Raw genomic sequence first — 23,775 nt, 5'->3', positions numbered from 1 at the left:
GTAGTGTATAAGTGTCTATTTCAGTTAGTATGTAAGTATGTTTAAGTAAATATATTAAATATGTTTTGCTCATTTAATTCTTCTTATATTAAATTTTTTATGCTAATTATAATAAACTGCATTCAAGTTTTGTTGGAGGCTCTGTTTGAATTATTTGTTTTATTAACTGCAATTAATGTAATTACATCATTAAAAGTCAAATAATGCAGAACAACTATTTTATTTCGACTTTGATAAATATGATTATTACTATTATAAATTATTCTTGATAAGAAAATTTTAATAAAATTTTTGTGCAAGCCAAATTTTGTTTTTATTTAAATTACCTTTATCTTTACTTTCTTCTCAAAAATGACTTTATGTGCACCATGAGAAAAAAATAGCAAAGAAGAAGAAAATAAAAGGAATTTCATGTAATTAGAACATGCATCTCTTGATTAGTGGAAGTTTCTTTTCAATTTTAAAAAAACTAATTTAAATTGAACTTGTTTAGCTTCCTTATGAACTTCTAATTTGTTTATTTTATTTTGCTAGCAAAAATTAGTTTTTTTTTCTTTCCTTATTTTTTGATTGACTTGTATTTATTCATTAAGAAAAAAAACGTTAAAAATAGAATCAATTTTATCGTTTTAAATAAGGAGAGAAAATTGAAAGAGTGAAAAACAAAAAAATTGGAAGCATATTCACAAGCATGACCTCGACCGTGAACTTAATATAGCTCTCCCAATTTCTGACAAAGCAGCAATGAATCAACTAGTGGTATCCGTTCATCGAATTCTATCACAGGTATAATTCTGGTGGAAGTGTACCGTAGTGCCTCTACCTTTGCAAAAAATATAATTCCAATTCACTATCATATAAGACGTGTTAACTCGTTTCTATGTTGGGATACCACTTCATAGACGAAGAATGACATTGTTGATAACACCATCCCCACAGCGTTTAAGAACTTTCACTTTCCATGGCAGCCAAGTAAAGTTCAGCAACATTAAAATAGCAGCAGAAAAATATGCAAGTAATACATTAACATTTTGGAAAAAAATAATATGCGAAACAAAAATGCAATACTTTGGATAATTTTGTTCGTTCTTATTGAACTGTGTGCCTTTGGAAAGAACAACACCAAATAAGAAACATGATGACCATGCCATCTCTATATTAGATAAATAAAAAATAATAATTTTTAATATCATAGTGGATATGAAATTACATTGGCTAATCTTTTTTTTATTTTTATTATGATCATGCTGAATATTAAGATTCGAAATCTTATTTTGTAAACATATCTCCTAAACTAAACATAGAATATTTTTAATCTAAAAAGTAAACAAAATGTCAATTTTTACTTACGAAATATATATCAGTAAGAATTGCAGATAATTAGATATCAACTCTAGCTAATCAATATATATATATTTTTATATTTGCAATACTTTGATGTAAAATGTTTTTCTTTTTCTTTAGGTGGAATTCAAACCCTATATTGAGACTTTCCCATTTCCATTTTATATCATTCTCAGAGAGATCGCATCATTACCTGTTGTACTGGGAGAAGCTCTACGACAATGGTTTGAACTTGTAACATCAGCAGAGCGTTGATTTTTCTTTTCTGCTATTTTAAATCAATCATTATGGCTTATTTCATTTTTTGTGGGTTAATGTGATTTTATTATTCATTTACATAAGTTGTGTTCCTATTTTGTAAATTATTCGTTTAATAAATCATTTTGAGAATGCCTTTGAAATATTTAATTTATTTGAAGTTGCTCATATACAAAATCTGCTTATAAAATGTTATTTGGATTTTATAATGAAATGTGTTTTTGAAACAGAAGGCTACATTTCTTAAAATTGCATTACTATTTTCTGAATTGATTGAATGGTTAAAGGTTGATCTGATTGTAGAACTAAAAGTTTCCATGATCTAAAAAGATTTGATTGCAGTAACATTTTTTTTTAATTTTTTTTTTCAAGAAATAAAGCATTCATTGATCTTTCCATACAAGTTTGGGAGTAGGATTTCTTTTCTCACTTTTAATGTTTTTTTTTAATATGTAAAAAAAGAATTTACTGTAGGAAACTGTGCACATTGTGTAGTTTTCTACTTTACTACTCAATGCATAGTTAAAACATGCCAAGTATTCAATTTAACGGTAATAAAACGAACATTTTTTTTCCAAAATGTAGGACTATTTTGTAAGAAGTTGGCAACTGTGTCATCGATAATTGGTAAATTATTACAATACAAACTGCTAAACAAAGTAAATTTGCAGTTTTTTTCCCCTCACACTACAATGCAGATAAATATGAGTTCCTTTCTAATGCATATGTCATTTTTTTTTCCCATTCCATTTGAATAATAGAATGTTTTATGGTACTGAAGTGAGCTGCAGACATAGGCTATCGTAAAAGACCTTAATGCCTGTAGGAGTGTTTTTTCTTTCTCAACAGCGTATTATGTAAAATTTCTAGAATTCAATTATTATTATTTTATTGCAAAATTTAAGTAAAAGTGCCTAGTATTTTTTTTTTCCGTTTGTGTTAATAGGATGCTTAGTTGATATGAGTGTTCTGAGCTTCGTTGATTTTAATCAGGTGGCAGAATTTTACGAATTATTTTTCGGAATAATGAAAAATGTATTAATAAAAAATTTATTCTAAAATTGGACATTTTAATGATTACATTTAAATTTTTATTCATCATTAATAACATACTAAATAGCTTTATAATTACTGTAGTATTGTTTTACATAACTTTGACTAACTGTTTATTCGCATAACTATCATATTTAATTTTGTAAACTGTGTCACAATTGGTTAAAAATATCACTATTTCCTAACTATTTTTTTAATTAATTTCTAGCAACATTTATTTAAAAGTTTCTGTAAATGACATGCTTTTATGTTCTTGAAAAGGCTCATACATTTCTATTAATTCACCCATCCATCTTGTAATTGAGCTTTTCTATTCTGTTATATCATTCTCATATCTCTAACCTTTCCTTTCATGCATAACTTAATAACAAGTACATACATATATATATATACACATATGACAGAATTACAAAAGAGTCTGAAAAAGAGATTTTTTTCCAGCAATCTAAACACTTCACCACTGACGGTATTTATTCCTAAATTTATATCCTGTTAAATATCTTATATAAGAGAAAAAATTTTCTCATATATAAAGCAAAATTTAATTAATGAATTAATATTTGTAAAAAATGTATTTGAACTTGAGTGCATGCATAAAAAGTATTTTATTAACGATTGAAAATTTGAACAAGATATATAAATATATTTAGGGAGAGTGTGAAGTAATAATGGATACACGAAATTTTGTATTTGTACTGCTCTTAATATTTTCTCAGAATACTTCTCAATTTCTCTTTCCCTACTAAACAAACTTCAATTGCATCATTACTCTATCTTTTTCATCCACAAGATGACGATCAATATCCAAGTTCAACTTATTTTACTGAAATGTAAAAACTATTCTGAAAATAAAATAGGCACCATTTCTTGCATATTGAATTAGTTAAAATAGATTCTGGTAAAGTATTCATATTCACATAAAATTACATAAGAACAAATTTGATACACTTCTTTGAAAAAAAAGCAGAAGAAATCTGCTTGGATGCTAATGTAAGCCAGAGAAATTTGCGGATACTAAAAAATATGGGGTTAATTGAGCAGCAAAAATTAAAGAAAAATTTATTTGAATGATAATTGTGAAAATGAATATGTATGAAATGATCAAAAGAATTGTTAACTATTGACCAAAAATATTATGTGACTCTTGGAGGGGAAAATAAACATTTAGGAAAGGAACTTAATAAAGTTGAGTAATGCTTGTTAGTTTTAGTACATTCCAATTATTTTCATTTGGCACATTGCAGCAATAACAAGCCTTTTGCCACAGGTATAAGTTCTATTTTATCTTTCGCCAACTCATTTAAAAGAGATAAGTCAGAGAGGGATTTTATTAAGAAATAAAACCATAACTAAAATCTGAAGCTAATATTGACTTGGTCGGGCTTGAAAATAATATTGCTCCATTATCGCTGAAATTTGACGTAGACTAGCAATCACTGTAAATGGATTGTAGGTTTTTTTTTATTTTTTTATATAAATTTCTGTTTTCATGTTTTAGTGTGCGTTTTTTTGTGGCAAAATACCTTATATGGTCATAGTCGTGACTTAACACACTCTATGCATTGCATTTTTTTAAAATTCATTTTTTCTAACTTTTTTATTTTTAAAAAAAAAAGCTAATAGGAACATGTTACGTAAACGGACCAGTGAAAATGTGTACGGACTATAAACTTGTATGGTCTGTTAAAAGATAGATTGCATGTTTTTGCATTGTATTGCAAATGTAGTGTAGTATTTCATGTTAGACAATTTTTATTGGCTACAATGTGTTGAAATTTTATGCTTAAATTTTCAATAGTTAAGTTTCTTAACATCAGTACTCTTCTTTCATTAACGCAGCACCCAGTATTAAAAACAGAGATTATTTTCTTTGATAATAAATTGCTTTTAAACAGCTAACGCTCAACTGTAATTTTTTTAATGACGTTCTTATATTTGCTTTAAGCACAATTAGTCTTTCAGTTCGATAAAAAAAAGGGGAATTTCCAGGAGTGAAAAATGTTCTGAAATATGAAAAAGTGCGAGCATCTTGGAGGACAGAATAGTTCGAGAGTTTGATTTTCCTTACATAAAATGCAGTCAGCAAGTGCAATATGGTGCAGATGTGCCTGTAGAAAGTCGTGACCAATCAGAAGCCAGAAACACGAAATCCCGATGGCCCTAGGGAGAGTTCTTATTTCAAGTGATTTGAACTATAAAGGTAATTTACTAAAAAACTTCAGAAGTAACAACCAAAATCTAACATTTAAAAAATTTTATTCAGAAAAAAAAACACAAAAAATAAATAAAATACAAGAAAAAGAAGAAATGCACTAGCATTTTTTTTAAAAAGATTTTTCTAGTGTTGCTTAAATATGTGTTTGCAAACATCTACATCAAAAATCGTGATATTTTTTCCTATTTTCAGTGAAAGTAGGATCCGAATAGGGAATACTCACCGGTAAGGATGAGTACCGCAATCTAACTTTAGGCGGGTACAGTTTCTGATGAGTTTCTTTCAATTCCAAGAATTCAGGCGACTCTTGAAATGGCAATGTACTCGATAGCATGACATCGCGGCTGGTGTTGCGTAAAAATATCGAATCGTCCTCATCATCAAAATAAATCAAATTAGGATATATTTCAGGATGCTTAAATGTGGGTATGAAGTACTTAGTGGACTTTGGTATAAACACGCATTTAGTTTTCTTGGTGGTTTTACTGCCAGGTTTCCTTCCACGCTTTTTTTTCACCGGTTCCAAAACGACATCATTCTCCGAAACTGCTGACTCGGTTGTTTCAGACAGAAAGAGAGGTTTGTCTTCAATAAAGAGAACTGGAAGTTGCAGTGAATTTAAAATGGAGTCATAATCTACATTTTCTTTATTACTTGGTTCCTCTTCTAAGTACATCTCATCTTCAAATTCTTCTTTGATGTCAGGTGAACCATCAGATTCTTCCTAAGCAAAAAAGAAAATATGTATGCATATATATATGTATGTTTACTCATATTTATATTTTGTTTAACCCTTTCAGAAATTGCGCTATTACTTGTCAAATACACCAAAAGTAGCAGAGGGTAGACAAAAAATAAATTATCACGCATCACCTGGGGCGCGTGATTCTGCTGCACGGGAAATTAAAAAAGAAAAACTCGACAGCAAATTTATGTAGTCAAACGTATAGAGATGACTAACCTGACGTCACTTCCCTTACCTGTCCACTGGAAATCCATCAATGATTAATCAGTAACAAATGCTACTAATAAGAATGTGTATCTATTGGCATAGCGATACGAATCGTTCGATAAAAATAGTCTTTGTTGTCTTATGCCACTTCTCAATACTGACAAGCTTTTTAATGCAAAGAGGCGTGCTTCTTCTTGTTTTCCAGTGGCGCCATCTATGTTCAGAAATCGACTTCTACGATACGCATACAGTTACAGCTTGTTTTACTGGGAGGACGCATTCACACCCCATCTATCCTTCCGTAGATCATAATTTTGACCTGAACAAGAGTATGATCAATCTCCGATCCAGTACCCCCAGGTATTGATTAGTTATGGGAACTTGGAGGACTTTGTGACCCTGACAGATTTAGCGTGCACCAGTCAACACTTTGTACACGTCAATAAAAATTTCTCAAACTGAAATTGATTGAATGATAGTGGAACATTGATCTAGTTCAGCCTTTGACTTGAGACATCTCAATAGCCAAACTTAAAATATTTAATAAAAACAATTTTTTTTTCGTTAATAATAGCTGAAGGTGAGCTTTTTCTTGATGCAGTGTTTGATCAGTCTTAATTTAAAGGCTTAATTGTGCAAATAAAACTCTTGTTTTTAAATTCTTTATTTTGCGAATCAATAGATAGAATATTTATGAATATGAAAATATTAATAGATGGACAAAGAGGTAGAAAATTCCTGTTTTAAATGGAGCCGTTTTTAGTAAGAAGATACCCAGAAATACTAAAGTTTTATGCCTTATAAAAACCTTACCGCAGTATAGCAGGGTTGCTGCCCTTACAGGGAGATAAAATTTCAACCAAAATTTTAGTCAAGATAAGCCATTTGAGTAGAGGTCAACGTTTCAAGTCCAAAACGAAATAATCAACTTTATATTTTTGAAAAAAATTGTCAACGAGACAAGAACTTTTACAATATTAGTCGTTTTTTATACCATTATTAAGTGGGATAGTTTTATCCCAATATTTATTACAAAGGAAAAGCATGAATAAACTATAAAAATCATGAGCCTTTTTAATAATAATAATCAAATTTTACGTCAATATCATCCACACATTTACAGCAATATTTCATTTCATTTAAATAAATATTCACATTCAATGACAGGTTTCAAATAATTTTACCAAGAAACTAAACTTGAAACGTGAAATTCAAAGAAAAATAAAGTTTGATCTGAAAATAATTTTGCTAGGTAGCTACGTTAAGGTCATTATATGGATTACTAATTATTAGATATTGTCAACAATATGGGTTATTAATTACTAAGATAGTGACCTATCTAAAGCTGATTAAGCAAGAGAAATGTCGCTTGACTAATAGGAAAATGAATTATTATTGCAAAAGTGCCATGCTACAATGCTTGGCACAATTTTGCTACAGTGCCCTGATAAATTAAAAGGCGCCAACTAAATTTTTTTTTCTATTATTACCAAATCGGTCAGAAAATATATACCCTTATATGACATCAGAAAGTTCTAATTCTAATACAGTGATGAGTTTTATTACCTCATTGATAGCGTTATCGAATCGGTCTAAAAAAATACCTCTTTATACGACACCAGAAAGCTCGATATGCAGAATTGTGATTAGTTACATTGATATTGGCCCTAATCCCTATTGGATACAGAAAGAAATATTTTGTTTTTCTTTTAAAACTTATAATGGAGCATAGATCCTTGAATCTTATGTGGAAAGTGTAAGCATGAATTATCGGCAAACAGGAAGAGGTAACACAACCAGTTAGATGACAAAAAAATTTTTTTTAAAGAAAATTGGCAAACACTCCAATTTAGTGCATCTAGTTTGAGGTAAATATTGAATCATTTATATAAGTTTCAGTGGTAAAATAACATAAATATTATTTTTAGAGAAGATGAATTCCTCAAAATTAAAATTTAGTAAATATTGATCTCATAGTCGTGATCGCCAATTCGGCAGTGCCAGCCACTTCTCCAACAAGTCATACCTTTCTACCTCCTTTTTTATTTGCAGAAAATCTTATCAGCATTTCTATCCAGTAAATTTAGAGCCAATATTTGGCAGATCAATAGACCGTTATAGAAGGAATGTTGGCAAATAAATGGTACAACTCCGTTTGCAACTTACAAATGCAAAATTTAACCAATTAAATTTTAAACTAATTTGCTGTTCCGAAAGTTATGCCTAAAATGCTTAAAAATCCACAACGTTTTATCGAGGGGAAAAGTTTCATTAAAATATTCTTATTTTTAAACGATAATAAAAAATCGCACTATTATTTACTCTATTTTAAATTAAGCTTCATTTTTTAATCACTTTAACTGCAGCTACTTCAGACAATTATTTAAAAAAATATATAATAAGATTCTTAGTTAAAAAGTACTTACTTGAATGTACTGATTCTCAAAAAAATATCCGTTTCTTTCTTTTAAGGCTCCTGATTTTCTTGTAACTTTATCAAGTAAATCTGGCCTGTCTCGCTGAAAATGAACATTAGAGAATTCGTGCAAGTCTGGATTAATTTTATAAGTATGTTTATGCGTATAGTCATAAACTTTCCGAAATCCATATAAATTCAGTTGCCTGACAAAGCTAGAAATATTATCAGTTTTGAAAAAATCGTTTTTAATACTCATAAATTCTTCTTTAAACAAAGAGTAACGCAATAAAATAGATTTTCCATGTGGACTCCAGGTAACTGCACCACTTTGACACTCATTTGCTATTTTCCATAATTTTTGAGGAAATCTTAGAGGTGAAGGAACATTATTATTAGGTGCTTGATTTTTTAAATATGCTTGAGAAAGCATAACTAAAGTGCAATATTTTTTTGCCCTTGAAAAAAAATTAGTTCTTCACCCACGCTAAAAAAAATCTAAAAGAAATAATTTCGATTTAAAGTTTATGTGTTACCATGGAAACTAAGAAACTGTTACTATTAATTAATGACAAATTTAATATTTAAAATAATGTTTGACAAATATATTTCTCCTAATATGTTCGTTCATAAAGTCTTAAAAGACGAAAGCAATAACTGCAAACTGCGACTGAAAAAATCTTTTAAAATGAGATTTTTTTTCTATTGGGCATTTGCAAATTTTATTACGAATAAGTACATATTTTGAAATTTAGTTATAAGGTTACGTTTTTTTTATTGTTATTTATAAAGATAATAATTCTGTATACAAAAGGTAATTGCTTCATATAACAGATTGTTTATTTGAAACTACACACGTTTAGAAAAAAATTAATGTCGCTTTATATTTGTTACCATAAAATGTTACTGATTTTTATTTAATTAACACAAATTTCTCTTAAACCAACTTTTTATGGTTTACTATTAATAATAGTTAATGGTTTATTATTAATTAAAAATATATCAGCATAGAGAGTGCTGGGAGCAATGACATTTAACCTTTAAAAACATCAATATAGGTTATATCGGACAGTGGCACTTAACCTTAGAAAGACATCAGTATGTAGGTGAGAGTATACCGGGCACCAGCACTTAACCTTTAAAAAACATCAATTTAGAGTATACCGGGCAGTGGCATTTAACTTAAAAAACATCAGTATAGGGTATATCAGGCAGTGACACTTGACCTTAAAAATGTCAGTGTAGGATAAATCAGCAAGGGCACTCACGTTCCTTGATCAATCTGATTAATATAAATAATAAGCTGCGATTATTAATAATAACCGTATTCCACCAATAATATATTTTACAAAAAAGAAAGAAAAAATCTTAACAATTAAAATTTTATTTTAATAGAAAATAAAATTAAGTAAAAACGTAGTTATGTATGAGTAACTAAGTAGAATTATTCTTCACCAATTTGGCGTAAGTAGATGGAGTAAAATCGCCTGAAAAGCATCATTTTCACCGTTATGCAACAGAAATGCGCTTCTTCGAATCCGTTCGATTGCTAGCTATGAATGATTGACTAAATGTAAGCAATTACAAGCTTCCGTAAACCGGAAGAAATTGAGAAAGCTTCCGGTGAATCCCTCCGCTTATGTCATGTTTACGAGGCGATGTGTGAACAGGCTTGATATTCACAAAGCACAATAATAAATCTTGATATATTCAAGTTTTATTATTGTGCTTTGAGTTTAAATTTTTATGTAATTTTACCACGAGTTTTCTGAGATTTATAAATATCCAAAAGGTTGCTAGCCGTAAAAAATTAGAGAAAATTAATATCACAACATAAATAAAACGTAAGGTTTGCCACGTTTTGAGTTGTATCCCTATATTTGTAAAATATCACTGTTTGTTATTTTTTGGGTAGTATCATAGTTGTACAATTTGATGATTTTAGAAAATTAAATTAAAAATTGAATATCAACCTTCTTTAAATTTTCAAGTATAACATTATTACCTTGCGCAAATCCATTTTTGGGCCAATCCTTGGTAATTAGCAAATCAAACGCGCTTCAGTAGTGTAGTAAGAACGCGCCATAAAACAAAACTCCTCTATTTACGCTTTTAGCTCTAATTGCGCTTCTGTTTTCATATTTTGTAATCTGGCAATCTTATTACAGAAATACTTTAAATCATTCTTGAAAGTTTCCCGTATGTTCACTTGAACTCGCTACTCGCTTTATAGATTTCGTTTTGTGTTTTGTTCTGTTTTTTCTTTACATTTTATTTTCTGTTTTGTACGTGATATATTTTTTACTTAATGTGTTCTCTTTCGTTTCAATTTTTTTAGTGCTTCTCACACTATTGTATTGATATAGTTTTCTTTGGCTATATTGATACAATATTAGAAAGCACTCTTTTTTGCGGATATAATCGTGTGAGCTGGTGAAGCGATTATATGCCTTTTCCGGCTTTTTAACAAATATTTTTCCAATTATTTTAATAGTTTATCTTCTTCTTTTTCTTTTCATTAATCTTTAATATTTTCCATGCTTTCTCTCTCTATAANCATATATATATATATATATATATATATATATATGAAAGTGAAGATAAATATGGCTGCAAAGTAAATTCTTCTTATAAATAAATATTTGGTTTCTGGCTTAGGAGACCATAATAAAATTAATTCTTTATCTTTAGGGGAAAACTTATTCTTATTACTTATACTAATCACAGGTATTAATTTAATATTTAAAATTTGTTCCTTTTTTTGCGAAAACTATTGTGAACTCTCCATTAAAATTTGAACATCGCTGTTATAAATTATTTTACTTCAATGCTGCCCAGATTACTTATTTAATTTAACCTTATCGTAATTATTACAATGTTAATTATTGAAAATCATCTAAAATCTTTGCGTTAAAAAAACTATGCGAAATTAGTGCTAAAAAGAGACAGAAGATTGAAGAGAAGTTAGAGTGAAGGAGATTACAAAATATAAAAATTCCAATAGGTATAGTTATTCGTACGTTTAAAATTTTTGTTAGAGTGTAGAATAGGGTGCCCCTTGGATTGAATACCGTACCTTAAAGCCTTTATACTGTGTATAAAATCTTTCACTTTCCTACTATTTTTTATCGATAAATTAATAGAAAATCCTCATTATGAGTCATTTTTCCTGTTTTATGTAAGAATAAACGAGTGAAAAATGGGCCAAATAAAAGGGGACACCCAATCGTTAACTTTTATCAAGATTTTAAATTAAAAGGATATTTATATAACAAAGAATTAGATTGTATAGTTTATTTAATAACCTCTTGGCGAAATAAGCATGATACGATTTTTTCCCCTAATGGAATTGGCTTTTTTTGCATGCTTTAAAGTTAAGTTGATTGTCATTAAAAGATGCCAAATATATATTTGCTATTTCTCTTCAACAGAAGTCTCATCTACGTCCATAGGAATCTGATCTTCCTCCTTAGGTTTCAAACGTATGAGATATGACAGATCTTCATCCTCTTGAACCACTTTCAAAACATCAATCGTGGTGATTTTGACTCGGCCACCAGACCGCTGCTGCGCTGATTGATAGCATTTTTCCAATATTTCAGATCCGAGGTACTGTAGTACACCTTCTAAAAAGAAACTCGCTGCTGGATCGACGCGTTTTTTGTAGTTTTCTTGCAAACGTTTATGAATGAAACGAGGATCTAATGCGTTTTTTGGCTTTGATGAAGATGATTTGGACATAATGCTGAAGATTTTAAATCTTAAAATCTTTTTTAAATTATTAACTACATGGAAGTAAATTCAATGAAACAATTTTGTGTTAAATGCGCCGGTAACTGTTTTTAGAGGAAAGAAAATAATATTTAAGTATAGCTAGCTCATCGCTCTATGAAATATATATATTATTAATCCCTCAAGTATTCCTCAATAAATTAAATTAAATTTAATTATAATTTTTATTGCTAGTAATAATTAAAATGTAATTACTAGTTGGCTTTTTTTTAAAAAACATGAGCATATGATAATGGAAGTTAATAATGTTGAAGTCATGTGATCAAGCGTTGTGCATTCATTTTTAGTCGCCTGTGGCAAACTTGCTATTGGTTTATAAAGGCAACAAAATTTAATGTTTTGATTTACTTTCATATTCACTTACAAAATAATAACCAGTATATGACAATTTTATGTGAAAAACTGCTGTTCAACAACATGTTAATATTGCGGTTGCTTTTATTAAATTATTTAAAGTAAAATGGCAATATAAAGAAATGGCAATTAAAAAAAGAAATGAAAACATTATACTAAATAAATCATGAAAAAGACGTGCACTTATCAAAAAATTGGATTAGTATTTACCATCGCGCTTTTCAAATCAAAATAAAATATTTAAATTCATTAATGAATGTTTCCCTAAAAAACTTTTCAACATTTATTTTAATTCTTTTTACCTATTGTTTCAAAGAAAATTGTAATTCAGCTTATTTTTGTTCATTCATGTGTATATACACTCAAAATAAACTTTAATAACTACAGTTCCATACAGCGAATATAACAACTAGACATAAAACCTAGTTTAAGACTATTAATAATATAACGATGATAAAAAATTATTTTTCCTTTTAGGCATTTTCGAAATAAAGTTTCTCATTGTTTAATACATTCTTAATTGTCTATACTTTATTTTCAAAGTCAGGGTTCAATCGAAAGAAGGTTAACCTCTTCGAGATGGGTCATATATGCATTCTCAGGTTGGCGACAATTAGGGTAAAAAATATAAAACTGGTAGTAATAGTTTACTTTATTTAATTCACCACTACTTAGTTCAAATTAAAAATTATATAGTAACGCTTTTAACAGATATGGATTGGATGTGTTAGATTTAAAGTGAAAGCAAAAATGAGTCTGTCAAATTAACCATTCCCATACTTAAGATACCACTTTTTAATTTTTACCATCCTGATTCTTATTTCGTATGAATACTGTTATGACTCGCCCGTCCCGAAAAAGGTTAATGATTTAGAGTTTCAGAGAAGAAAAAAAAATTGGGAACCACTGGATTAAATAACGAGTTAAATTGTTTATTTATCATATTTAAATATAAATAGATTTATTTATTTATTTTTATTAAAAATTGTTATCGTTTAGTTTAAGGAAAGTGACCAAACCGATCAGAGTTGGACATTTATAAAGCTTTAAAAACGTGCCCAAGATGAAGACGTTTTTAATTCAATAAAATTAATTGAAAATATGAAGTACAAAATATACTTATTACCCTTTGGCAAAATGGGTATTGTTTTGATGGCCTGCGCACTTTATTTGGACTTCATCACACTTTTCAACTCTTTTAAAGAGTAATAGTAAAGAGTGGGCATGCGTTGCTATGGCGACCGCTGCTGTTTGATTTTTTTTTAAAAATTATAATAGTATTATTTAGCCCGCATTGGTTTGAAATTTCTTTTTATTTTCACCAGCAGGCATTTTTAATGTATTTACGTAATAATAATTTAAAGTATTGTTATATTCTTTTTATTACTAACTTTTAATTACTGTCTTGACAGCGACTTTATAAATATGAATACTGACGACGTCTTGACTACTTTGTGACGTCTTGAAACACGTATATAGGCAGGATTTGAAAACCAATCCACAATTTTTTCAAATTTTTTTTCTAATTTTGTTTTATTTATTTATTTAGAAACCGAGCAATTTGATTTTAGAATGAAGATTTGTTCTTTTCGTTAAAGATTTTTTTTTATTTTGATTTTTTAAATTTTATTGTTATTATTAAAAAAAATGAAGAGAAAGTCTATAAGCGAAAATTAGGCCTCGACCTTATTTGTTCGATTTTCGAAACAGTAACATATTTTTTTTTCTTTTCGAATCAATAACTTTTGAACGTACATCATCGATCTTGAGGTGTGGTAATGACCAACAGCTTGAAGACAAGAAAGAAACTTGTTTAGACTTGGAGAAAAAAAAACATTTTTGTAAGTTTCATCACGTTTTTACTTTCACTAGAATATTGGATATCTTACGATTATAAGTAATCCCTAAGGAAAATTGCTTCAATTTTGAAGGTCAAAAACGAAGACAAGGATTTTTATAACAAATAAAGAAATGTTTATGTTGACCCATTTGGACGGTATGTCAAGGTAGAACATATGGAACATGAGGATTCTTTGTTCGGAAGATTCAACTTATAAGACATTTTTTATTTCCAATGGTAGTGTGACAAAAAGAAAAAATGTAAACTTTTTTTCCCTTTTCTATTTTTGAAAGAATCTTTTTTTTAATAAGTGTTTCAAATTTTAAATATTATTAATATTTTGCGAAAATAATATTTTGCGGTTCAATAATTTTTTTTCTTTGTTTTGAAGCTTCAACTTTGAAAGAAATTTTCCATTTCTTATAACAGAATGACAAAAAGGGAAATTTCAAAATTTATTTTTTTCTATTTTTGAAAGAATATCTTTTTTAACAAGTTTCTCAAATTTTAAATATTATTAATGTTTTGCGAAGTTAATATTTTACGGAATAATAACTTTTTTTCTTTGTTCTGAAGATTCTTTGAAAGAAATTTTCCATTTCTAATAGTAGTATGACAGAAAGAAAAATTTTGAATTTCATTTTTTTTTCTGTTTTTGAAAGAATATTTTTTTTAACAAATGTCTCAAATTTTAAATACTATTAATATTTTGCGAAAATAATATTTTACGGTATAATAACTTTTTTCTTTGTTCTGAAGGTTCAATTTGGCAGACATTTTCCATTTCTAATACTTTTATAACAAAAAGGAAAATTGCAAATTAAAATTTTTTTCTGCTTTTTAAGACGAGCCTTTATTAACAGGTGCTATCTTAAACATTATAATGTTGCTGAAATAATACATTACGGTATAATTTTTATTTGTTAAATGACAAAAAAAAGTTTTACACATTAATTTTTTTATTTATTTATTTATTTTTTTGTAAACGAATCTTTTTTAAAAATTGTAGCAAATCTTAAATTTGCATAACATCCTTTTTGAAAAAATAATATTTTACACTATGCTTATTTTCCATTATCAGTTTCAGGTGAACACTAAGATCCTATTTTCTTTTCTTTCTTTTTTAACAAGATTCTTTTTAACAAATTGTATTCCTAAATCCAACTTTGAAAACTGCATTAACATTTTGCGAAAATAATATTTAACAGTATGATCATAAGTTTCGAAATGAAATTTCTATTAAATGGAAACATTACTTGAAAAACTCCTTAGTTTATATCAGTTGCTTGTTAAAACTACAATTTAGAATTGTACTAAATCGTTTTCAAAATAACTTATAAATAAAAAAAAATATTTAGTCAGTGATTATACCGTTAACTATGATTGATTAAACGTATTCATAAAAATAAATTACGTATCTATAAAAATAAAATTATTTCTTCTCAGTTTATTGTGAAATTTTCGTTTATAAAGTTTCGTAATCAAATTATATTTTACAGCTATTATTTTAGCACAAATTGTATAAACAATAAAAGATAGTTATCTAGCATAATAAAAAATCTAGCTTCATTAGAAAAAATATTTCATTAACACTAGATTGCCTAAGGAAGTCATTTTGACTGCTTTTTAATTTCAATTAGAATATCAATGGTGTATATAATGACGCAATTTCTTAGAATTTTGTGACTTTTGTACAACATATAATTTCTTTATTGCCAATATTTACTAATAACTTGTTATATAACTGTAAATAATATAAAAAATATTAATAATTAATTTTAAACAAATTTTTTTATTCTTTCACAATCCAGTAATTTTGACTGCTTTTGGACAATATAGGCATATACTAAGTTTCAGTCTTTCTAGTGTTAAAAGAATTTACAGAAATAAAAATATTTTTTTCATTGTTTTCTTTTGAAATTTCTTTTTTATCAAAATATATTTTTCTCAGTTATTATTTTAACACAGATGGTGTAAAAATAAATGTTCAACTAAATTATAAAAAACCAAATTTAATTGGATTTCTGCAAATGACGTCATCGTAGGTAAATTCTGGCATTTGTCGATTCAGAAGCAAATCAGGTTTGACACACACGGGACGTCGCTTACGTATGCAATTATATCTGATTAAAATTACAAATGTAATTTGTAATGGATTTAAATGTAATTTGTAATGGCATACAATTTTCTTAGTTAAATTACGAATCGAATACAAATGCTTATTTTAATTTCATCAGCAACGATATTCTTATTTTTACTTCATCAACTGTATGTGTATATTTACCTTTAACTTACATTAATACGTTTATAACTTCACGTTTAACTTCTTCAAGAAAACTTGCTCAGAAAAACATTTAAATATTAACTACTAGTTTTTCTTACAAGCTGCTTTAATTACAGCATATGTTAGATGTTAGCCTTCTATTGTCAAAATGAATTATTCTGTTGCATATTTAAGAGAAATGCAAGCAGAGATTTAAATGAATCTTTAATACCGTGAGCATTATTCAACGTGATGTATACATTACGGCCTTCGCTGAAGAAGTCATTAATATTTAATAAGCATTTACTTTTTCTTTCATTTTATTCCTGTAGTTAAGCTTAGAAAACGAATTTAAATATTCGTTATGAGAATTGTGCTCAATGCATTTAAATATTTCGCATGATTAAAATTTCTTATCTGAAAATTGAAATCTAGATTTGTTAGTTAAAACGTAATATGTTCGTTATGAAAGTAATGAAACATTATGATTAAAACAAAAGATTTATTTTCGTTGATATGATACCGCTAAAGCCCCCTCTAATCACGGGCAAAAATATATTTTGGTATTTTTCAATTAAGAAAAAATCTACTAGTCACTAAAAATATCTGTTAAATTTTCGGAATTATATTTGTACTAAAATATAAAATCCAAAAAAAAAAAAAAAATGGTTGGAAAAAATATTTTTCATTCATATTCAAAAACTTATCAGTAATTGATTTTGTAAATTAAAGAAATTTTAGTGGTGAATAATTGTTCCTCTTAGACCTAACTAACTGCAAATAAGTGCAAATTTGAAAAAATATTGTTTGGAAGTGAGCCGCGTTAGGAGGATTTTATCTTTTACCCTGAAAAAGACACACGTATTTCATGCTGTTAATAAATAACCATAAATTTTACCATAACCATAACCTTTATTTTGACATTTCTCTTTAATTAAAATGAGCTTCAGATACGTGTACAAGCCTTGATGATGTTGTTTCGATAATAAACACCCTAAATAAAGCTCGATATCACCCACGGCATGAATTAAAAAAAAAAAAAAAAAAACATACTTTTCAAAAGACGCGTTAATATAATTTGATATATTAGTATGCGCATTAAATCTGCATAATCTTTCAGAAGAATGTAATCAGAATTGTAAACAAAATTTTGTCCTGAAGTCATTATTATCGAACCCTCCCTAAGAAGTATTTTTGATTTTAAACGCGAATTGCTTGCAAGGTTGCCATTTTCTGAATCTTGAAATCATTTGAAAATGGTAGACAAAGAAACAAGAGCAATTCTTTTTCACCAACTGACAGAATCTTCTGAAGTCGTCGACTTCAGTATAATTTTTTTATTAGTTTCGTTGTTGCCAATAAAAATGAAACAAGTTGAAAGTTTAGTTTCTTGCCCGAAGCACTAGGACCAGAACGATGTCGAGAAAAAAGTAGATTATTACTAGAATAATAACAATTATTACCGTGAGTTCTAATTCAAGGTAATCAAGTGACTTGGAAGGTTCGCCATTCAATAATATTTTTCATGACTTTTCAAAATCATTCCACTGTTGCTCTTGCTTATCTTTTCGTTCTTCATCTTCATCGGACAAGTTTACGAACGCTATTTCGTGGGATTATTCCCTTTTGTGTGGAATCTATTTTTGTAATAGTGTTTTACGTCATTTTTACTGTTTGATAACTATCAATTCAATAATATTTATTGAAGAAGCATTTTTGTTGTTGTCTTTGCGAGCAACGGTAATGAAATAGTTAAACGCAATTCTTTATCAACAATTTTCATAATAGCTTGAATTGTTATAAATGGATTATATAGTAGTCGAATGTTCCAAAGGATTTAATTTTGAAACAAGATAGTTTTAAAAAGTGTTTTTAGCAAAAGTCAAGAAAATTTTCGTGTTGTGTTAAGACAATAATCAATAAAATCGACTCTCTTGTAGCACTTATGGCAATTGCAAAATTAATAATTATCTTGTAGTTTTTTGGATCAACATAAGCCGTGTTTTCGACAATAATCAATAAAAGGGTCTCTTGACAACTACCAGAAAATAATTATCTTGTTCTCTTGACAAGGATTAACAAATAATTTTTGTGCAGTGCATTTTTGACAATAATCAAGAAAACGGACTTTTTCAGAATATCTATCAACTACCAGGAAATAATTATTACGTTCTTTTGACAAATATAAGCATATGATTTTCTTGCAGAACTTCCAAAAACGATAATTATTAAAGCAGACGGTAAATTTGGAATTTTATAATCTGTTTTCTAACATAGAAAATTTATATATTGTTTTTATTTGAACAAATCGGGTAGATTTTAAAATTTACAAAAATGAACCAAGAAAATAAGAGAATTATTAAGAAAGCAGTTTGAAAGAAAGATACTTTTTTTTAAAAAAATATTGCGTTTGTTATTTCAATAACTTCGAAGATAATGGAACTAAGAATTAGCCTTTTAATATGTTCAATGTTTTTGACGACTTGTGTTATTTGCAATGAAAGTGAAAACAAAAGTGACATTGTTACAACAACTATTTCGGCATATGACGAACAACGTAATATAGACTATAAAATTTATCGGGAAAGAACTGATGGAATGATTAAAAGATTTGAAAACGGTTTAAAGAAGTTCATAAGAGATACTATAAAGAGTTTCATGCCGAAACTTTACGAATACAATAATGAAGCAACTATGTCAACCAAATGCACCAGTTCCCTCATAAAGTACGTTTCTGGCCTATCAAGTGTGAAAGTTTGGGCTATTAAAAGTAGGTGTTATTTCGAATTTTTCTATGTCTTCTTTTCTATGTTTTCAGGTCTAATTTTGTACCTGCCAACTTATGCTTTTTCCAAGAGTAATTTTCCGAAATGCTAGGATCCTATTTAAACTTTATAATCCTATTCTTATTTGACTAAAATAAAGAATAAGACTATAAAGTTAATATTTAATTAAAAGTTATTATCTAATAAGTTATTGTCTGATAAGTTGATCAAAAGTTAATTTCTAAAAAGATTACAAATATAATATCTAGACTCTATTTATTTTTGGTGTTCTATTGGCTTAGTTAATATCATGAATGTCCAAAACTGGTACTTTTGCAGGAAACCAGCTGCTTCGGATTCAACAAAATATTTTAAAAGACGGTAGAGAGCTACAAACTAAAACTTTACATTTTTGACAAATTTTGCTAAGTTTTTAAGAGTCTTAACTGTAACAAAGTAACGGTAACACGGCTTAACTGTAACAAAGTAGCATATCATACAAGTCTTTGAATTATTATTTGAGTACATGTTGAGTGGTTTACTAAACCGATTACCCAAATCCATCCTAAATCATTACAAATACCCTGAAAGATTACCACTCAAAAATATTTATCCGCGGTCTGGAGCTAATTGGCATCTCTGCTATTGCTAGGAAAAATATTTATTATAAATGCCTTAATTATAAATATTTAAGGCATTTATGAAAAAATATTGCTACAATTTATGTTAATTCCTCTTCCTAGATAGAATTATAAAATGACTTTAAAATTTTTTCTGTAAATTAAACTTAACTATTGTTAACTCTTTAAGTTTCAATCTCTGTTATGCTCTCACCTTTTGAGACCTAGCTCTTTAACTTGCTAAAAAGTTTATAAAATTTTAATCTTAAAAAAAGAAAGCAATATACATAATTACAATAGTTTTCATTTGTAATTTATAAAAAGCAGAAAATATTTTTTAGATCAAACACAAAAATAAGGTAGAAAAATAAAGAATATAGAAGAAATGGAGGACTTAATTGTAATATTAAGGGAGAACTCAGACTTCTATGTAGAAGTGAAGTTACTATTAAGAAAAATGTACAAAATACAAAGATTCACTTAGATTTCAATCTATTCAGAAATCACCCTGACAGTCATAAAAATTTTATTCCGCGAAAAATACTTTAAAAATTTTTTTTTCTTCAAGTACGTACATGCATATTTCACCCTGCGTGTTCGTGTGTTTTTTATGTGCATGGATTTTAGTGTGATTTTAAATATATGTTACATGAATATACTTAAGTAAAAATAAAAACAAAATATATATCGATTTCAAATTTATTAGGGAGTTTTATTCCTACAATGAGTATGACCTGATATCGAAAATTGATATCGACTTATCAATTTTGCTTAAATTACATAATTGCTAGATTCGAAATTTTGGTGAAAACAATTATGATCTATCAAAAAATAAACTGCACCGTTTAGAATTTGTAGTGAATGTGATTAACTATATCCACAACTTTAATCTTAGAATAAGAATCGCTAAATTTTTAATTTTACTTCGATTAAAATTAAAATCGCCTTAATCATGACTGTTTAAAAAAAATTAATTTAGACAAAAAAAAATAGTATTAAAATTTTTTGATGACTTATTACAGGTATACGATCTTGAAGAAATATCTTTCTGTTTGCAACATTTGTACGAGTTAATTGAACAGTTATTTGAATGTTCAAATTTTATATTAAGCATCAATGATAACATAATCAAAAACAGCAATAACAATAAAATAGAAACAGCAGCAAAATAATTATAGTTTTATAATTACACATGATTATAGTTTTTAGAGTGTATTAACGCTTTAGTGGGCCATTTATTTCTAGTAAAGGTAAATTAAAGTATTTTTAGAATTGAAATTGATATAAGAATAGTACTTCATGAAAGAAAAAAAACTCATTTAGCTTATAAAAAATTAATCTAAATTTTAAAGTATATTTACCACGAACTATTAGGAACTTATTGACTTTTATTTTTCGTTATTTATTAAATATATTTTAGAAATGCTACAGACTTCAAAAGGAATTATGTATTTTATGACTTTTATACGTTTTATTAAACTAACAAATGGTTACCAATTTTATTCAAACGCACTTCAAGAAAGCTGAAGTTATTAACAAATGGAAACCTATATTAAAAGTGGCAAAAAAGTTCACCATGGACTTTAAAAATTGGAGTTAAGTATACTTAACACTGCCTTAGAAAGGGTTAAGGCGCTTTTTTTGTTAACCTAAGGTAAATTACATGAAGGTGATTTATTTATTTATTTCGTGATTTATTAATGTTTTTAAAAATTTCTGCTTCCTTTTATTCTTTTAAGTGTGTTTGATTGAGCCTAGTTACCAGAGTTCGTAAGTATTTTTAAAATTAGAACTCTGAAAAAAGTTTCATTTCAATACAGAAAACGCATTTCAATGATTAAAAGGAAGCAAAAAATATTTTAAAAAAATGAAATTAACTGGAAGCTTAATATTTAGATAAACTGATCACTAGAGCCCGGATTTTGATGACCTAAAAATTCTCAACTAATGCCCTTAAAAAGGGCAAAAAATTTCCCATTAAAAATGCAAAACTTGCGCAAAAAATTCCTTAAATAAAGTAAAAATATTGAATAAAAAAATGTTTTGCTCTTTAAAATTATTATGAGTCATTTAAAAAATATAAAGCAATGCAATACTTGTTCTACGTTCATTACAGTTTGACAAATATGTTTAATATTCTAAAATAACAAAAAAAGGAAAACATATTGACACCAAAATATTTTTATTTTGTATAGAAACTTTAATGGATATAACAACTTCCATCTCATAATATTACTAAATATCAGAATTACATTGGATTATTAAACGTTTTTTGATAATTTGAAATGTAAACGAGCGTCTCTTGTCTGAAAGTAAATTTTCATTCCTGCAGCAACGGTCTACTGATGTTACAGGTGCGTACTTGAAAAAGACGGTCTCACTTACTGACAATTCTTCTTCAATTTGAAAAGATTTTGCTTCACCTGTTAATATCCTATAGATTTTCATCATTGTTTGAAAGCCAGTGTAATAAGGAAAATTGATAAAAAATAATAAAAATTGGAAAAAATTAACAAAAAACTTTAAAAAATGCATTAAATTGCAAAATACGCCCCAAAATTTAAAGAAAAATGTCCTATAAATCTAAAAAAAATGCTCTAAAAGACAAAAAATGTCCAAAAATGCAAAAAATGTAAAAAAATGCAAATGTCATCAAAATCCGGGCCTTACTGATCACATAAGAATCGGGTACTTGCAACTCGAGAAGAAGTGAAGTGATTATGCCCAATCATGTGATTTAAATCAGATTTAATTGGATACCTGCAACCGACGTTACGAGTACATGTCGAACCCGATTGGCTAGCCATGATTTACCTCCTTTGACGACACTTGCAGGCATCCAATTAGATTGTATTAAATTATCGTTACATATTGTTGACAAGTAAAATTACTTCTTATAGTAGCACATTCTGTATTCTTAAAATTGAATATCTTTGTTCAAATACAGTTGATTATTTTTCAATAAAAGTAATAAGAATTATATGTAAATAAATAAAAGAATAAGAATTATATGTTTTATAAGCAAAAATATCTTTTTCTTCTTCTTGTAAACTATTTATTTTTAAGTGGAAATTAAGCAACGATGAATGAGAAGCAATCACAGTATTTGGTGAACAGAGCTTCCTAGTCATTTAAAAAAAAATGATTTTAAAAATTAGTGGATTTTTAATTTTTAACAACAATCAGCGATCAAAAATTAAAATCTATAAAATACCTGCGCTGTAGCCTCAAAAATAACCGTTGTCTGAAAATTGTCTTTATTTGCGAATTATCTCTTTCGCTGTCCTAACTACGCTTTTTGCAAAATATTTTATTGAGTGGTTGATAATTGAAAACTAAAGCTTATAAAAGTTTTGGTAATTTTGTTAACAATTTAAAAACTTCACCACGGAGAAGTTGGAATAGAATGGCTTTTTATACAAGTTTTCGCATAATTTACAAGTGGTTTAAAAAAATAACTTTAAATCAAATTTATAAATGAAAGAATAATACATTGAACTATAAACTTAGTTACCACTACACAGTGGGCCAGCATCCAAGGTGTCGTGGTCAAAATTAGTATTTCGATGAAATTTGTTTCAAAATTTGGGGGATTTTATTTAGGGGTTTTTATGTGCAGGTAAATTGAACTCATAGTTAAAATTTTGAAATACTCTAAAAATACCCAAAAAAACAAAATGGCGGCTGAAATATGGCGAGCAAAAATAAAAAAAATAATATAGTACGTTTAAATAATTAAATATAGTAACGAAAATATAATGTTTTTCGTAATTTTATATTAAAAATGAAAAGCAAATTATATTCCCGAAGTAATATTACAAAATAACGCGAATTAATTACAAAATAAAGCGAAAACATGAAGAAAAAAAACATAATTTTTGTTTTTCGGTATATTTAGTCCAC

The 23,775-nt window shown here is 27.7% G+C and overlaps 3 protein-coding genes across 3 annotated transcripts in view; 2 read left to right on the top strand and 1 right to left on the bottom strand.

Annotated features, from left to right (window-relative positions):
* Positions 1 to 1,745, top strand: part of LOC107455693 (midasin) — a 248,404-nt gene extending 246,659 nt beyond the window's left edge. Inside the window, exon 90 of the mRNA XM_043040480.2 lies at positions 1,465 to 1,745. Coding sequence (XP_042896414.1) covers positions 1,465 to 1,599 — 135 coding nt within the window. The 3' untranslated portion in view covers positions 1,600 to 1,745. The remainder of the gene's footprint in view (positions 1 to 1,464) is intronic.
* Positions 1,746 to 4,929: 3,184 nt separating this feature from the next.
* LOC107455692 (heat shock factor protein 2-like) lies at positions 4,930 to 8,699 on the bottom strand. Its single transcript, XM_016073335.3, has 2 exons — positions 8,249 to 8,699; positions 4,930 to 5,594 (listed from the first exon to the last, which is right to left on the bottom strand). Exons 1-2 carry the CDS (start codon positions 8,669 to 8,671, stop codon positions 5,031 to 5,033), a joined length of 987 nt encoding a protein of 328 aa, XP_015928821.1. The 5' UTR covers positions 8,672 to 8,699; the 3' UTR covers positions 4,930 to 5,030.
* A 9,315-nt stretch (positions 8,700 to 18,014) lies between these two features.
* LOC107455697 (nose resistant to fluoxetine protein 6) overlaps positions 18,015 to 23,775 on the top strand; it is a 63,799-nt gene continuing 58,038 nt past the window's right edge. Inside the window, exon 1 of the mRNA XM_071185197.1 lies at positions 18,015 to 19,257. Coding sequence (XP_071041298.1) covers positions 18,924 to 19,257 — 334 coding nt within the window. The 5' untranslated portion in view covers positions 18,015 to 18,923. The remainder of the gene's footprint in view (positions 19,258 to 23,775) is intronic.

The sequence above is a fragment of the Parasteatoda tepidariorum genome, chromosome 9 (genome assembly GCF_043381705.1).
Source record: "Parasteatoda tepidariorum isolate YZ-2023 chromosome 9, CAS_Ptep_4.0, whole genome shotgun sequence".
NCBI lineage: Eukaryota > Metazoa > Arthropoda > Arachnida > Araneae > Theridiidae > Parasteatoda > Parasteatoda tepidariorum.
Note: the sequence above shows the minus strand (reverse complement) of the source record. Positions and strands in the feature narration are given on the sequence as shown.

What these genes read in the sequence shown, in the direction of transcription:
- LOC107455692 (XM_016073335.3), bottom strand. Translation starts at nt 8,671, where the DNA reads ATGCTTTCTCAAGCATATTTAAAAAATCAAGCACCTAATAATAATGTT. An exon ending in TTGAGAATCAGTACATTCAA is followed by an intron (nt 5,595 to 8,248) that starts GTAAGTACTTTT and finishes TTTTTTGCTTAG; the next exon opens with GAAGAATCTGATGGTTCACC.